The sequence below is a fragment of the Hyperolius riggenbachi genome, chromosome 10, assembly GCF_040937935.1.
Source record: "Hyperolius riggenbachi isolate aHypRig1 chromosome 10, aHypRig1.pri, whole genome shotgun sequence".
NCBI classification, from domain to species: domain Eukaryota; kingdom Metazoa; phylum Chordata; class Amphibia; order Anura; family Hyperoliidae; genus Hyperolius; species Hyperolius riggenbachi.
Genome location: NC_090655.1, coordinates 263,794,813 through 263,812,394, shown reverse-complemented (window position 1 = coordinate 263,812,394; position 17,582 = coordinate 263,794,813). Strand labels below are relative to the sequence as shown.

The window sequence follows — 17,582 nt, the reverse complement described above, 5'->3', positions numbered from 1 at the left end:
GAAGTTTTACACAGTTCATGTTGTCACAAGGCAAACTAGCACTAACACAACATTCTAAAAATCGATTTATTATTATTAATACTATTAATGTTGTTATTATTATTATTCATTATGGATTGGATTGCAACTGTAGATGAAAATGTTCTTCAGTGACAAAGAAAATTGTAATATTTATAGTATCAGATGGCTGAGTGTAGGTGATTCCACAAACTGAGCCTGCAGTTAGCCTACTTACCACAAGATGGCGACCTCGCCACTCCGAGTCCCAGGTGAAACGCACAGATAGAAAGAAAGGAAGTCAAGCCCAGGAAATGTAACAGTAGCTGGAGAAGTTGCAGAAGGAGGGTAAACACGGCTGGAAGAGGTAATTGTGTGATTGTTGTTATATATTGGGCAGAGCAGAGGTCGGGGTGGACATACTTTGTTACAGAGGAGGTTATAGTACACCTGTCACTATCCTGATCATCCCCCTTGAAGTAATTGTCATACAAGAAACTTCTATATAACTGCTGTGACTTGTTGGCCAGTTTTCTAGTGCCCCCCCCCCCCCCCCCCCTTACATATGCCATAGATTATGGCTGGTGTCTCATCTTCCTAGTAATAATTCACAGAGACAAGAGAAGATGTATATGGAATATAGCCATGTCCCTCCAGTGTCGGCATCTCACCTTCCTAGTAATAATTCACATCACAGAGACAAGAGAAGATGTATATGGAATATAGCCATGTCTCTCCAGTGCCGGCATCTCACCTTCCTAGTAATAATTCAGCCACATAACACAGACAAGAGAAGATGTGTATGGAATATAGCCATGTCCCTCCAGTGCCAGCATCTCACCTTCCTAGTAATAATTCAGTCACATCACAGAGACAAGAGAAGATGTATATGGAAAATAGCTGTGTCACTCCAGTGCCGGCATCTCACCTTCCTAGTAATAATTCAGTCACATCACACAGACAAGAGAAGATGTATGTGGAATATAGCCTTGTCCCTCCAGTGCCGGCATCTCACCTTCCTAGTAATAATTCAGTCACACCACAGAGTCAAGAGAAGATGTATATGGAATATAGCCATGTCCCTCCAGTGCCGGCATCTCACCTTCCTAGTAATAATTCAGTCACATCACAGAGACACGAGAAGATGTATATGGAATATAGCCATGTCCCCCCAGTGCTGGTCTCTCACCTTCCTAATAATAATTCACTTCACAGAGACAGGAGAAGATGTATATGGAATATAGCCATGTCCCTCCAGTGCTAGCATCTCACCTTCCTAGTAATAACTCACATCACAGAGACAAGAGAAGATGTATATGGAATATAGTCATGTCCCCCCAGTGCTGGCATCTCACCTTCCTAATAATAACTCACATCACAGAGACAAGAGAAGATGTATATGGAATATAGCCATGTCCCCCCAGTGCTGGCATCTCACCTTCCTAATAATAACTCACATCACAGAGACAAGAGAAGATGTATATGGAATATAGCCATGTTCCTCCAGTGCCGGCATCTCACCTTCCTAGTAATAATTCAGTCACATCACAGAGACAAGAGAAGATGTATATGGAATATAGCCATGCCCCTCCAGTGCTGGCATCTCACCTTCCTAGTAATAATTCAGTCACATCACAGAGACAAGAGAAGATGTATATGGAATATAGCCATGTCCCCCCAGTGCTGGCATCTCACCTTCCTAGTAATAATTCACATCACAGAGACAAGAGAAGATGTATATGGAAAATAGCCATGTCCCCCCAGTGCTGGCATCCCACCTTCCTAGTAATAATTCACATCACAGAGACAAGAGAAGATGTATATGGAATACAGCCATGTCCCTCCAGCGCCGGCATCTCACTTTCCTAGTAATAATTCACATCACAGAGACAGGAGAAGATGTATATGGAATATAGCCATGTCCCTCCAGTGCTGGCATCTCACCTTCCTAGTAATAATTCAGTCACATCACAGAGACAAGAGAAGATGTATATGAAAAATAGCCATGTCCCTCCAGTGCTAGCATCTCACCTTCCTAGTAATAACTCACATCACGGAGACAAGAGAAGATGTATATGGAATATAGCCATGTCCCCCCAGTGCTGGCATCTCACCTTCCTAATAATAACTCACATCACAGAGACAAGAGAAGATGTATATGGAATATAGCCATGTCCCTCCAGTGCCGGCATCTCACCTTCCTAGTAATAATTCAGTCACATCACAGAGACAAGAGAAGATGTATATGGAATATAGCTATGTCCCTACAGTGCTGGCATCTCACCTTCCTAGTAATAATTCAGTCACATCACAGAGACACGAGAAGATGTATATGGAATATAGCCATGTCCCCCCAGTGCTGGTCTCTCACCTTCCTAATAATAATTCACTTCACAGAGACAGGAGAAGATGTATATGGAATATAGCCATGTCCCTCCAGTGCTAGCATCTCACCTTCCTAGTAATAACTCACATCACAGAGACAAGAGAAGATGTATATGGAATATAGCCATGTCCCCCCAGTGCTGGCATCTCACCTTCCTAATAATAACTCACATCGCAGAGACAAGAGAAGATGTATATGGAATATAGCCATGTCCCCCCAGTGCTGGCATCTCACCTTCCTAATAATAACTCACATCACAGAGACAAGAGAAGATGTATATGGAATATAGCCATGTTCCTCCAGTGCCGGCATCTCACCTTCCTAGTAATAATTCAGTCACATCACAGAGACAAGAGAAGATGTATATGGAATATAGCCATGCCCCTCCAGTGCTGGCATCTCACCTTCCTAGTAATAATTCAGTCACATCACAGAGACAAGAGAAGATGTATATGGAATATAGCCATGTCCCCCCAGTGCTGGCATCTCACCTTCCTAGTAATAATTCACATCACAGAGACAAGAGAAGATGTATATGGAAAATAGCCATGTCCCCCCAGTGCTGGCATCCCACCTTCCTAGTAATAATTCACATCACAGAGACAAGAGAAGATGTATATGGAATACAGCCATGTCCCTCCAGCGCCGGCATCTCACCTTCCTAGTAATAATTCACATCACAGAGACAGGAGAAGATGTATATGGAATATAGCCATGTCCCTCCAGTGCTGGCATCTCACCTTCCTAGTAATAATTCAGTCACATCACAGAGACAAGAGAAGATGTATATGAAAAATAGCCATGTCCCTCCAGTGCTAGCATCTCACCTTCCTAGTAATAACTCACATCACGGAGACAAGAGAAGATGTATATGGAATATAGCCATGTCCCCCCAGTGCTGGCATCTCACCTTCCTAATAATAACTCACATCACAGAGACAAGAGAAGATGTATATGGAATATAGCCATGTCCCTCCAGTGCCGGCATCTCACCTTCCTAGTAATAATTCAGTCACATCACAGAGACAAGAGAAGATGTATATGGAATATAGCTATGTCCCTACAGTGCTGGCATCTCACCTTCCTAGTAATAATTCACATCACAGAGACAAGAGAAGATGTATATGGAATATAGCCATGTCCCTCCAGTGCTGGCATCTCCCCTTCCTAGTAATAATTCACATCACAGAGACAAGAGAAGATGTATATGGAATATAGCCATGTCCCTCCAGTGCCGGCATCTCACCTTCCTAGTAATAATTCAGTCAGATCACAGAGACAAAAGGAGATGTATATGGAATATAGCCATGTCCCTCCAGTGTTGGCATCTCACCTTCCTAGTAATAATTCACATCACAGAGACAAGAGAAGATGTATATGGGATATAGCAATGTCCCTCCAGTGCCGGCATCTCACCTTCCTAGTAATAATTCAGTCACATCACAGAGACAAGAGAAGATGTATATGGAATATAGCCATGTCCCTCCAGTGCCGGCATCTCACCTTCCTAGTAATAATTCAGTCACATCACAGAGACAAAATGAGATGTATATGGAAAATAGCCATGTCCCCCCAGTGCTGGCATCTCACCTTCCTAGTAATAATTCACATCACAGAGACAAGAGAAGATGTATATGGAATATAGCCATGTCCCTCCAGTGCTGGCATCTTTCCTTCCTAGTAATAATTCAGTCACATCACAGAGACAAGAGAAGATGTATATGGAATATAGCCATGTCCCCCCAGTGCTGGCATCTCACCTTCCTAGTAATAACTCACATCACAGAGACAAGAGAAGATGTATATGGACTATAGCCATGTCCCTCCAGTGCCGGCATCTCACCTTCCTAGTAATAATTCAGTCACATCACAGAGACAAGAGAAGATGAATATGGAATACAGCCATGTCCCTCCAGTGCTGGCATCTCTCCTTCCTAGTAATAATGCAGTCACATCACAGAGACAGGAGAAGATGTATATGGAATATAGCCATGTCCCTCCAGTGCTGGCATCTCACCTTCCTAGTAATAACTCACATCACAGAGACAGGAGAAGATGTATATAGAATATAGCCATGTCCCCCCAGTGCCGGCATCTCACCTTCCTAGTAATAATTCAGTCACATCACAGAGACAAGAGAAGATGTATATGGAATATAGCCATGTCCCTCCAGTGCCGGCATCTCACCTTCCTAGTAATAATTCAGTCACATCACAGAGACAAGAGAAGATGTATATGGAATATAGCCATGTCCCTCCAGTGTCGGCATCTCACCTACCTAGTAATAACTCACATCACAGAGACAAGAGAAGATGTATATGGAATATAGCCATGTCCCTCCAGTGCTGGCATCTCACCTCCCTAGTAATAATTCAGTCACATCACAGAGACAAGAGAAGATGTATATGGAATATAGCTATGTCCTTCCAGTGCTGGCATCTCACCTTCCTAGTAATAATTCACATCACATCACAGAGACAAGAGAAGATGTATATGGAATATAGCCATGTCCCCCCAGTGCCGGCATCTCGCCTTCCTAGTAATAACTCCACATCACAGAGACAAGAGAAGATGTATATGGAATATAGCCATGTCCCTCCAGTGCCGGCATCTCACCTTCCTAGTAATAATTCAGTCACATCACAGAGACAAGAGAAGATGTATATGGAATATAACCATGTCCCTCCAGTGCTGGCATCTCACCTTCCTAGTAATAATTCAGTCACATGACAGAGACAAGATAAGATATACTGTATATGGAATATAGCCATGTCCCTCCAGTGCCGGCATCTCACCTTCCTAGTAATAATTCAGTCACATCACAGAGACAAGAGGAGATGTATATGGAATATAGCCATGTCCCTCCAGTGCTGGCATCTCACCTTCCTAGTAATAATTCAGTCACATCACAGAGACAAGAGAAGATGTATATGGAATATAGCCATGTCCCTCCAGTGCTGGCATCTCACCTTCCTAGTAAAAACTCACATCACAGAGACAAGAGAAGATGTATATGGAATATAGCCATGTCCCTCATGTGCTGGCATCTCACCTTCCTAGTAATAATTCAGTCACATCACAGAGACAGGAGAAGATGTATATGGAATATAGCCATGTCCCCCCAGTGCTGGCATCTCACCTTCCTAGTAATAATTCAGTCACATCACAGAGACAAGAGAAGATGTATATGGAATATAGCCATGTCCCTCCAGTGCTGGCATCTCACCTTCCTAGTAATAACTCACATCACAGAGACAGGAGAAGATGTATATAGAATATAGCCATTTCCCCCCAGTGCCGACATCTCACCTTCCTAGTAATAATTCAGTCACATCACAGAGACAAGAGAAGATGTATATGGAATATAGCCATGTCCCTCCAGTGTCGGCATCTCACCTTCCTAGTAATAATTCAGTCACATCACAGAGACAAGAGAAGATGTATATGGAATATAGCCATGTCCCTCCAGTGCTGGCATCTCACCTTCCTAGTAATAATTCAGTCACATCACAGAGACAAGAGAAGATGTATATGGAATATAGCCATGTCCCTCCAGTGCTGGCATCTCACCTTCCTAGTAATAATTCTGTCACATCACAGAGACAAGAGAAGATGTATATGGAATATAGCCATGTCCCCCCAGTGCTGGCATCTCACCTTCCTAGTAATAATTCAGTCACATCACAGAGACAAGAGAAGATGTATATGGAATATAGCCATGTCCCTCCAGTGCCGGCATCTCACCTTCCTAGTAATAATTCAGTCACATCACAGAGACAAGAGAAGATGTATATGGAATATAGCCATGTCCCTCCAGTGCCGGCATCTCACCTTCCTAGTAATAATTCAGTCACATCACAGAGACAAGAGAAGAGGTATATGGAATATAGCCATGTCCTTCCAGTGCTGGCATTTCCCCTGTATAGCCTCCTCTGCCCCTAGCATTGCTATGTTACCCAGCAGTGTTGCCATATGCCCTCCACAATACCACCCCCCCCCCCCTTTCAGGATTGCAGCGCCTCCTCTCTTTCCCCTCCACAATAGTTAGGGGTTTTCATATGTGATGTTCTTTTGCTAATGGGAGGGACTCAAGTGGGTAAAGGGGAGGGGGGTAAAGATCTCACTGTATAAAGCATAAGGGTATGTACACACATCCAATTTCAATTGGCCAATCTTACCACTTTCATGTAGTGTAGGAGCTTGCCTGCGCCCCCTTGATTGTGTTACATGCTGGTTCTGGGGTCCTGGGTAGTGGCAGTGCTCGGGACCCCGGCCTGTCATGTGCTTGCAGATATTAACCAATAAGATCACCCCTTGAGCTACATTGCTATGTTATGAATGGCTGGAGTGACACAGGTTATATGGCTGAGAGCTGGGTGCTAGTCTAGTTTGGGGAACCGAGCAGGAAACCTCATAGGAAACGGGTATCCAATCACAGCACCTTCTACAGCACAAAGCATTGTGATTGGTTGAATAGTGTGGGCGTAGTTTACCACAACCTATCCAAAACCTAGCAGTTTCAGAGGATACTGTCCAGCCAAACAAGTTAGCAGAATTTCTCTTTGAGGTTTCATGATGAGTCACCTAAACTAGACTAGTGCTGAGAGCTGTCTGATGGGAATTTTATACAGAGGTAATGGGTTAATGTTTAGTTATATGAAGGCTGTGAGCAGGAATCCAGAGACATACATCTTTTAGGGACGGTTTACACGGACACTTGGCGATGATTACCACGGGTGTCTCATACAATGCTCTCATTCAGGTGTTTATATCAGTCGTCTTCCGTTGTTTACGTGTATAGGCGTTCCGATTTTCTTTGTCGTTCTAGGTGGCCCTAGAAGTCAATTAACCACTGCATCTTCATGTCCCCCTGCGGGAACTAAAAATGCCGATCGCGGCAGGACGCCGCCTCTGAAAGTGCGCGAGCCACTGAATGAGACGCCGCAGAGCGGGACGCTGGTAGACATCCGTTTGAACCGGCTCTAAGGAAAGAGCTTGCAGGGAGTAGTAGAATTGTATTTGTAGGGTAGTAGGCCTGTAGTTCTGAGAATGGTACAAAGTATCTATATATTGGACTAGGTTAGATAATTGCCCCTCAGGGATGGAGACATAGAGAAGAATATAATCTGTGAATAGTGCGGAGTGGAGCTGTGACTGGCCGATCTTGTATGCCATGGAATACTGAGCCCATAAGATCCTTGTGGAGCAGCTGCCACCTCCAGCTGGTGCCTCACACGTATGCACACTCTCTGTATTACCTTATCTCTGGATTTCTATTATACTCGGATACAAGTCGACCCCGTGTATAAGTCGACCCCAATATTTGACCCTCAAAAACTGGAATTTTCCAATTATTCATGTATAAGTCTACTCAGCAAAGTTAATAGCCCCTCCTGGCCCACCAAGTACAGCAAATTCCTCCTCCAGGACACACATGCAGCCATTAGCCCTCTGCTTGTAACTCCCTCCCACCATCACCCATGGGAGCCATCTGCCTGTATTTCACCATCACCCGTGGGAGCCGTTTGCTTGTATTTCCTGCCTCCCTCCCACCCACCATCATCCAAAGGGAGCCTCTGCATGTATTTCCCCCTTCGCTCTGTGTAATCCTATGCAGAGTGATTAGCGCAGCAGAAGCCGTCACTCACCATCAGCGGGCGCGCCGTCCTCCCTTCTCCCTTCACTCGCGCTGCCGCTGATCTCCATGCTTTAGTGTTGCTCCGTCTTCTGACATCGGGAGGCGGGGCTACGCATCAGCGCGAGTGAAGGGAGAAGAGACGGTACGCCCACCGATGGTGAGTGACAGTTTCTGCTGCACTAATCACTCTGGATAGGATTACACAGCGCGAGATGGGAAATACATGCAGAGGCTCCCTTTGGGTAATGGTGGGAGGGAGGGGGAAATGTTAGCACACTCGCTATTGCAGCACAGCCAGGAGGAAGAGCGAACCCCCCCCCATACCAGCTATAAGTTGAGAACTTTAGGACTACTCGTGTAAAAGGCGATCCCTCCACTTTTATACAGTGAGTCAGTCCTAAATTTCTAAACTTATAGCCGAGTATATACGGTACTTCTTATGCTATAAATCCAGGGCCAGCTCAGGTATGGTCAGGATATGGAGCTGCAGTCCCCTCTGCCTAGTCCATCAGGTGCCAGAGCCATAAGTAATGATAATTTATAGCTAATTAGCTGCAGGCCTCTGCTCCTATCTCCCTCTGTGTCCAGTTGTTCTCTCCTCACATCCTCATCCATCTACCGCTGCCGGCACAGCTGTAACCTCCCAGGAATGTGTGCATGGAGAGGAGGAGAGAAGCACCAGATGATGAGCAAGGCACACTGGGAGAGAGGACTGTGGTACTGAATGTGCAGGAGGCCACAGCTTATGGGATATCATCACCCCTAGCAAATTATGTTCTTTTCTGTGCTCTGTTTATGATTGCTAATATCTTACAGCTATAATCTGTTATCCTTTTCAGAACTAATGTCTGAGCTCAAAGAAGGAGAGACGTATGTGAGGAGTGATCAGCAGTCTACGGAGGAGGGTGACATGATGAGGACAATTAAAGAGGAAGAAGAAGAGACATATGTGAGGAGTGATCAGCAGTCTATGGAGGAGGGTGACATGATGGGGACAATTAAAGAGGAAGAAGAAGAGACATATGTGAGGAGTGATCAGCAGTCTATGGAGGAGGGTGACATGATGGGGGCAATTAAAGAGGAAGAAGAAGAGACATATGTGAGGAGTGATCAGCAGTCTATGATGCAGGGTGACATGATGGGGACAATTAAAGAGGAAGAAGAAGAGACGTATGTGAGGAGTGATCAGCAGTCTATGAAGGAGGGTGACATGATTAGGACAATTAAGGAGGAACAAGAGACGTATGTGAGGAGTGATCAACAGTCGATGAAGGAAGGTGACAAAATGGGTGCAATTAAAGAGGAAGAAGAGACGTATGTGAGGAGTGATCAGCAGTCTATGGAGGAGGGAGACATGATGCGGACAATTAAAAAGGAAGAAAAGATGTGTGTGAGGAGTGATCAGTGGTCTGTAGAGAAGGGTGACATGATGAAGGCAATTAAAGAGGAAGAAGAAGAGATGTATGTGAGGAGTGATCAACAGTCTATGGAGGAGGGTGACGTGATGAGGACAAAGGAAGAAGAAAAGATGTATGTGAGGAGTGATCAGCAGTCAATGAATGAGGTTGACATGATGGGGACAATTAAAGAGGAAGAAGAAGTTAAGTATGTGATGAGTGATCAACAGTGTACAAAGGAGGGTGACATGATGATGACAATTAAAAAGGAAGAGACATATGTGAGGAGTCATTGGCAGTCTGTGGAGGAGGGAGACAGGATGAGAGTATCTAAGGAGGAAGACATTGTTACAGGGATGAGCACAGGTAAGTGATAAACATTAGATATTTAAAAGACTTATTAAATTGACTAAGAAATATGTCCCAGCTGGGCACAGTGTAGATCACATGATGCCAATAATTGAGGGAGGGGTTTCAAAAATGTGAGATATGTTTGGGGGGGGGGGGGGATGAAGTTAAAAGCAGCTAAAATATCCCTCTAGTATACAACTATGCCAAGTGCAATTATGCTAAACAAGTATTCACATTCACAAGAGCAGGAAGTTTCCCCCATAGTGCATGAATATCAGGCAGGGAGTGAGTAGTGAAATGACAGATCTGGCAAGGGTGAAAATTACCACAGCCCAAAGTGCGGGAACTGGTGTCATTTGGGGGAACTCCACCTGATGAAAGTGTGGCTCACATCAACAGCAACACAAGTGTGAGCAGTAATATGGAACCCATGTGTATACTGGCTGCACTTCTACTATATAATAATGCATTATGTCAGGACAGTCAGTAAACATGCAAATAATTCCCTAATTTCTCTGACAATCCAGACACTCATCCAGAAACACTGAGGTATAAAACATCAGCAGCTTATTCATGTTATAGAATCACATAGAACAGCTGGAGGAATTTCTTGTGTTTGGCTTTGTTGGTGTCGCCCAGATGCATAACAGAGACTCTGACCAGGAGGGAGTGACACCCTCATAGCTGCAATAACCAGCAGTGTGTACAGATCGCTGCACAAATCACTAGAGCTGCCCAACAGAGACTCTGACCAGGAGGGAGTGACACCCTCATAGCTGCAATAACCAGCAGTGTGTACAGATTGCTGCACAAATCACTAGAGCTGCTCAACAGAGACTCTGACCAGGAGGGAGTGACACCCTCATAGCTGCAATAACCAGCAGTGTGTACAGATCGCTGCACAAATCACTGGAGCTGCCAAACAGAGACTCTGACCAGGAGGGAGTGACACCCTCATAGCTGCAATAACCAGCAGTGTGTACAGATCGCTGCACAAATCACTAGAGCTGCCCAACAGAGACTCTGACCAGGAGGGAGTGACACCCTCATAGCTGCAATAACCAGCACTGTGTACAGATTGCTGCACAAATCACTAGAGCTGCCCAACAGAGACTCTGACCAGGAGGGAGTGACACCATCATAGCTGCAATAACCAGCAGTGTGTACAGATTGCTGCACAAATCACTAGAGCTGCTCAACCGAGACTCTGACCATGAGGGAGTGACCTCCTCATAGCTGCAATAACCAGCAGTGTGTACAGATCGCTGCACAAATCACTAGAGCTGCCCAACAGAGACTCTGACCAGGAGGGAGTGACACCCTCATAGCTGCAATAACCAACAGTGTGTACAGATTGCTGCACAAATCACTAGAGCTGTCCAACAGAGACTCTGACCAGGAGGGAGTGACACCCTCATAGCTGCAATAACCAGCAGTGTGTACAGATCACTGCACAATTCACTAGAGCTGCCCAACAGAGACTCTGACCAGGAGGGAGTGACACCCTCATAGCTGCAATAACCAGCAGTGTGTACAGATTGCTGCACAAATCACTAGAGCTGCTCAACCGAGACTCTGACCAGGAGGGAGTGACCTCCTCATAGCTGCAATAACCAGCAGTGTGTACAGATTGCTGCACAAATCACTAGAGCTGCCCAACAGAGACTCTGAGCAGGAGGGAGTGACACCCTCATAGCTGCAATAACCAGCAGTGTGTACAGATTGCTGCACAAATCACTAGAGCCGCCCAACAGAGACTCTGACCAGGAGGGAGTGACACCATCATAGCTGCAATAACCAGCAGTGTGTACAGATTGCTGCACAAATCACTAGAGCTGCCCAACAGAGACTCTGACCAGGAGGAAGTGAGACTCTCATAGCTGCAATAACCAGCAGTGTGTACAGATCTCTGCACAAATCACTAGAGCTGCACAACAGAGACTCTGACCAGGAGGGAGTGACACCCTCATAGCTGCAATAACCAGCAGTGTGTACAGATCGCTGCACAACAGAGACTCTGACCAGGAGGGAGTGACACCCTCATAGCTGCAATAATTATCAGTGTGTACAGATCACTGCACAAATCACTAGAGCTGCCCAACACAGACTCTGACCAGGAGGGAGTGACACCCTCATAGCTGCAATAACCAGGAGTGTGTACAGATTGCTGCACAAATCACTAGAGCTGCCCAACAGAGACTCTGACCAGGAGGGAGTGACACCCTCATAGCTGCAATAACCAGCAGTGTGTACAGATCGCTGCACAAATCACTAGAGCTGCCCAACAGAGACTGACCAGGAGGGAGAGACACCCTCATAGCTGCAATAACCAGCAGTGTGTACAGATTGCTGCACAAATCACTAGAGCTGCCCAACAGAGACTCTGACCAGGAGGGAGTGACACCCTCATAGCTGCAATAACCAACAGTGTGCACAGATTGCTGCACAAATCACTAGAGCTGCCCAACAGAGACTCTGACCAGGAGGGAGTGACACCCTCATAGCTGCAATAACCAACAGTGTGTACAGATTGCTGCACCAATCACTAGAGCTGCCCAACAGAGACTCTGACCAGGAGGGAGTGACACCCTCATAGCTGCAATAACCAGCAGTGTGTACAGATTGCTGCACAAATCACTAGAGCTGCCCAACAGAGACTCTGACCAGGAGGGAGTGACACCCTCATAACTGCAATAACCAGCAGTGTGTACAGATTGCTGCCCAAATCACTGGAGCTGCCCAATGAATTGCTATTCTTTTCAGGATGAGGAAAATGTAATGACAACTTGTGTACAGTAGGCCTGAATGATTTTTGGAAAAGATTGAAATGCACGATTTCTGCCAAAAATTGCGATTTCAATTCAATACACGATTTTCTACACACAACGATGGATCAGATCGCTCTGACCATCCATGACACAAAACCCCAACGTGTGTGAACCTAGCCTTAACCCAGGTGTAGAACTTAGTAATAGGCTCCCTTATTGTGCAGCTTATTACTCCTGGAAGAAAAAATATATATATTGGGCAGCACGGTGGCGTAGTGGTTATCACTCTTGCTTAGCAGTGCTGGGTCTCTGGTTCAAACCCCAGCCAGGTCAACATCTGCAAAGAATTTGTATGTTCTCCCTGTGTCTGTGTGGGTTTCCTCTGGTCACTCTGGTTTCCTTCCACATCCCAAAAACATACAGATAAGTTAATTGGCTACTCCCTGAAATTGGTCCTAGACTATGATACATACATAGATATATGACTATGGTAGGGATTAGATTGTGAGCCCGTCTGAGGGACAGTTAAGTGACATGACAATATGTACTCTGTACGGCGCTGCGTGAGAGATACAGTGGAATGCGAAAGTTTGGGCAACCTTGTTAATCGTCATGATTTTAAGAGAGGGAGGTGAGTGAAATAGTTGTGTGAAGAAGCCAGTGCTTGGGCGATTGGTAGAAGTTGTCAAGGCAGCAGCAGCGAGGTGACGTTTTCAGTGTCAGTCACTGTCACCCTCCAGCAGCAGCATACACCACGGGACAGGCAGAGAGGGGACCACAGTTAAGCCCCCCCTACACTATGCAATAGAAACCTTTGATTGTACATGCGAACGATAAATTCAATCGAAGCCGACGCAATCGAAGGTGCCAAATAAGCAACATTGTATGTTTCCAGTCGATTTTTCTGTCGCGTGGGATCGGATTCTCGAATGCAATCGGATTGGACAGGTTGGATTTTATCTCTAGATCTCGAATGTAATCGCTGCAGTCGAACCGTTTGTTGCTGGTTCTTGTTCGCGATCGATCAATCAAATGCAATTGCTGACGAGCTGCCCATAGCCCTGGACAGCCCTGTGTGATCGGAAACTATCGGAATCGAAAGAGAAATCGCATATGTTGGGATGCTTTCTATGCTGCGGTCGATCAGATCTACGATTCTACTGTCGAACCCGACGATCGATCGCAAGTAAGGTCGAACATGCTATTGCATGGTGTAGAGTTGGCTGAATAGTTGTAGTTGGTAGTAGTTCTCTGACTGTCCCCTGCCAGGTAGAGAGGGGACGGAAGTGTTAATTAATTACTGCGTGAATGGCTCGGCTTCCTGGGCAGCACGTCTCTCAGGCTCTTCTCATTTTCCTTGGAAAGGGGGTGGGCCGAAAATCGTTCAGCCCTAGTGTACAGCATAAAATTTGGAGCAGTGTTAGCATATGCCAGAGACTTTTGTAAGTCTTTAGCTGACACTCTAGGAGTCTTCTTCACCTCATTGAGCTCATATGTGCGAGGCATCATTCACATCAGGCAATGCTTCTTGGGAAAAGCAAACCCAAAACCTGTGGTGTGTTTTTTATTAGGCAGGGCAGCTGTAACCAACACCTGTAACCTCATGTCACTGATAGGACTCCAGCTGGCTGACACCTCACTGCAATTAGCTCTTGGAGATGTCATTAGTCTACGGGTTCACATACCTTTTCCACCTGCACTGTGAATGTTTACATGGTGTGTTCAATAAAAACATGAAAACATGTCATTATTTGTGTGGTATTACATTAAGCAGACTGTGATTGTCTATTGTTGTGACTTAGATGAAGATCAGAGGAACATTTTATGACCAATTTGTGCAGAAATCCATATAATTCCAAAGGGTTCACATACTTTTTATTGCTACTGTATATGTAGTCTATGCACTGTGTACAGTTAGATAAACATATAAAGTTTACATCTGGTGCATCAAAGTGGATAGAACAGATTAGCACTTCCTTCTTTCGCCTCATGCTGAAGCCTTGCTAAAATACACCCTCAGCATTGTGTCCTCTCCTCTAGCCTGGTTCCCTCCCCCTCCCCTCCCTCCCCTTCTCTCTGTCTGTCTGGATCAAATTACATCTCTTTTCACAGTGTGTAACAGAGAGGAGAGATGGGAACTGTCTTATTCTGTTTACTATTCTTTTTTCAGATGTCTGTCTGTCTGCCTGGATTAGATCACATGGACATGGGGGGGTGGAGTTATGACAGCAACCCCCCAGCATTGGGCTTGATTCATTCAGCTGCGCAGCTAAAGCAGGACAGCTTAATGTGAGGGAGCACTCGTTAAAAAAAGGGATGGCTGCTATGCATGGCTTACATAGCAGCGCACGTTGCTATGTAAGGAGCATGCCTTCCTTAGCTCAGCGCAATGTTTAGGTAGCAACGCGCGTAACTTTAAATTCGAGTGGTCCTGTGAAATATCGCGACTGTGATACTTCACTAGCGGCCGCTAATGTGTTAATAGCACAGCTTAACCCTTTGGGGACCGCCACATGTAAATCCTACGCCGCACTTGTGACTGTGTAAGCCCGCCATGAACATGCACACCTGAGAGGGGAGATTAAGCTGTCATATGACAGCTGACATCACCCCTCAGTGATCAGGAGCCATCACGATTGGCTCCTGATTACTATTAGAGCAGCGGCGGTATGAGGGGAAGAACAGGATCCACTCATCTTCCCAACATTCCCCTGACGATCGTCACTCCCCTCTGGCCGGCATCCCTACTCGCTCTGACGTAAGTGTCGGGTCCCGGCTTGATGATGTCATTCTGATAGGTGGGGGGCCATATGGATGGCATGGAGCAGCGCAGTTCAGGCATCTCAGCATTGCAGCGAATGATGGTAGCTGGTCCAACGACCCACCAGCGGGGGAGAGACCAATAAAACACATGTTGATTTTAGCTTCTTTTAAATGTGAGTGCAAATCTTTACCTTTTAATAAATTGTCTAGCGTTATTTCACTATGGCAAGTGTACGGTTTATAGTTTGAGGTGATTGGTCCATGGAACTCCAGAGGGAGAGTGAAGAGGAGTTCAGCATACAGGCAGAGGGACAGCCTTTTTTTTTTGTTTCAAAATTTTATTGAAGTTTTAAGGTTTTAAACAATTCGGACAGTGTATAACATATTAATACAGAAGGAACATAAGGAATATCTTGAACAGATATGCTCATCATATATACATTACATAACAGAGGGGAAGGGGGTAATAATCAGTAGTACCGCTAGATAGTCATTTGTATCATTAAAATTTAAACACTACTATCAGAAAGCTTCAATTAGCCCTCAGAGGACATAGTCCAGCTATCTGGGGCTTGCTGAAGGGAATCAAGGGGATGGGGGAGGGCCCAATCAAGTAGCGGGCCATTCTATTCCAATCCTGGGTGCCCATCGTCCAGTGATCGACAGGCAGGCCAGGAAGGGTTATATCAATTAGCTTCATATGGGGGTCATCTACGTAAGAAGGGGGAGAGAGAAAGAGAAGAAAAGGAAAGAGGAAAGGAGAAAGAAGAGAAGACAAGGGGGGAGCAGCCTTTTGATCGCTACTAAAAGTACTGCAGACTCCTATAACCTATATAACACCTATAGGGGGTCACTTCTAATGGTGAGTTGTCCATCATCGGGGTGTGGTGGGAGCACCCAGTGGTAGTCTAAGGAAGACATTGCTCGAATGAGGTGTTATAGGTGCACGGAGGACTGTACACAGGGCCGGATTTACCATAAGGCACTGTAGGCACGTGCCTACAGACACATGATGATGGAAAGGTGGCTCACTCCCCTCCCCGAGTGCCTCCCTCCCTCATTCCCTATGCAGAGTCCCGAGCAGAGTGTAAATGAGAGGTTACTCACCCTGCTCTCAGCATTACACTGACCAGATCTCCCTTCAGTCAGGGGAACCTCTAGCTGCTTAATACTGAGGATATCTCTGGCTACCTAATACTTGGGGGGGCACCTCTAGCTGCTTAATACTGAGGGTACCTCTGGCTACCTAATACTTGGGGGGCACCTCTAGCTGCTTAATACTGAGGATATCTCTGGCTACCTAATACTTGGGGGCACCTCTAGCTGCTTAATACTGAGGATACCTCTGGCTACCTAATACTTGGGGGCACCTCTAGCTGCTTAATACTGAGGATACCTCTGGCTACCTAATACTTGGGGGGCACCTCTAGCTGCTTAATACTGAGGATATCTCTGGCTACCTAATACTTGGGGGAACCTCTAGCTGCTTAATACTGAGGATATCTCTGGCTACCTAATACTTGGGGGCACCTCTAGCTGCTTAATACTGAGGATATCTCTGGCTACCTAATACTTGGGGGCACCTCTAGCTGCTTAATACTGAGGATACCTCTGGCTACCTAATACTTGGGGGCACCTCTAGCTGCTTAATACTGAGGATACCTCTGGCTACCTAATACTTGGGGGGCACCTCTAGCTGCTTAATACTGAGGATATCTCTGGCTACCTAATACTTGGGGACACCTCTAGCTGCTTAATACTGAGGATATCTCTGGCTACCTAATACTGGGGGGCACCTCTAGCTGCTTAATACTGAGGATATCTCTGGCTACCTAATACTTGGGGACACCTCTAGCTGCTTAATACTGAGGATATCTCTGGCTACCTAATACTTGGGGACACCTCTAGCTGCTTAATACTGAGGATATCTCTGGCTACCTAATACTGGGGGGCACCTCTAGCTGCTTAATACTGAGGATATCTCTGGCTACCTAATACTTGGGGGCACCTCTAGCTGCTTAATACTGAGGATACCTCTGGCTACCTAATACTTGGGGGCACCTCTAGCTGCTTAATACTGAGGATACCTCTGGCTACCTAATACTTGGGGGGCACCTCTAGCTGCTTAATACTGAGGATATCTCTGGCTACCTAATACTTGGGGACACCTCTAGCTGCTTAATACTGAGGATATCTCTGGCTACCTAATACTGGGGGGCACCTCTAGCTGCTTAATACTGAGGATATCTCTGGCTACCTAATACTTGGGGACACCTCTAGCT

The 17,582-nt window shown here is 45.8% G+C and overlaps 1 protein-coding gene across 1 annotated transcript in view; it reads left to right on the top strand.

Annotated features, from left to right (window-relative positions):
- Positions 1 to 315: 315 nt before the first annotated feature.
- LOC137537153 (zinc finger protein 208-like) overlaps positions 316 to 17,582 on the top strand; it is a 289,307-nt gene continuing 272,040 nt past the window's right edge. The window contains exons 1-2 of the mRNA XM_068259276.1: positions 316 to 364; positions 8,861 to 9,784. Coding sequence (XP_068115377.1) covers positions 8,866 to 9,784 — 919 coding nt within the window. The 5' untranslated portion in view covers positions 316 to 364; positions 8,861 to 8,865. The remainder of the gene's footprint in view (positions 365 to 8,860; positions 9,785 to 17,582) is intronic.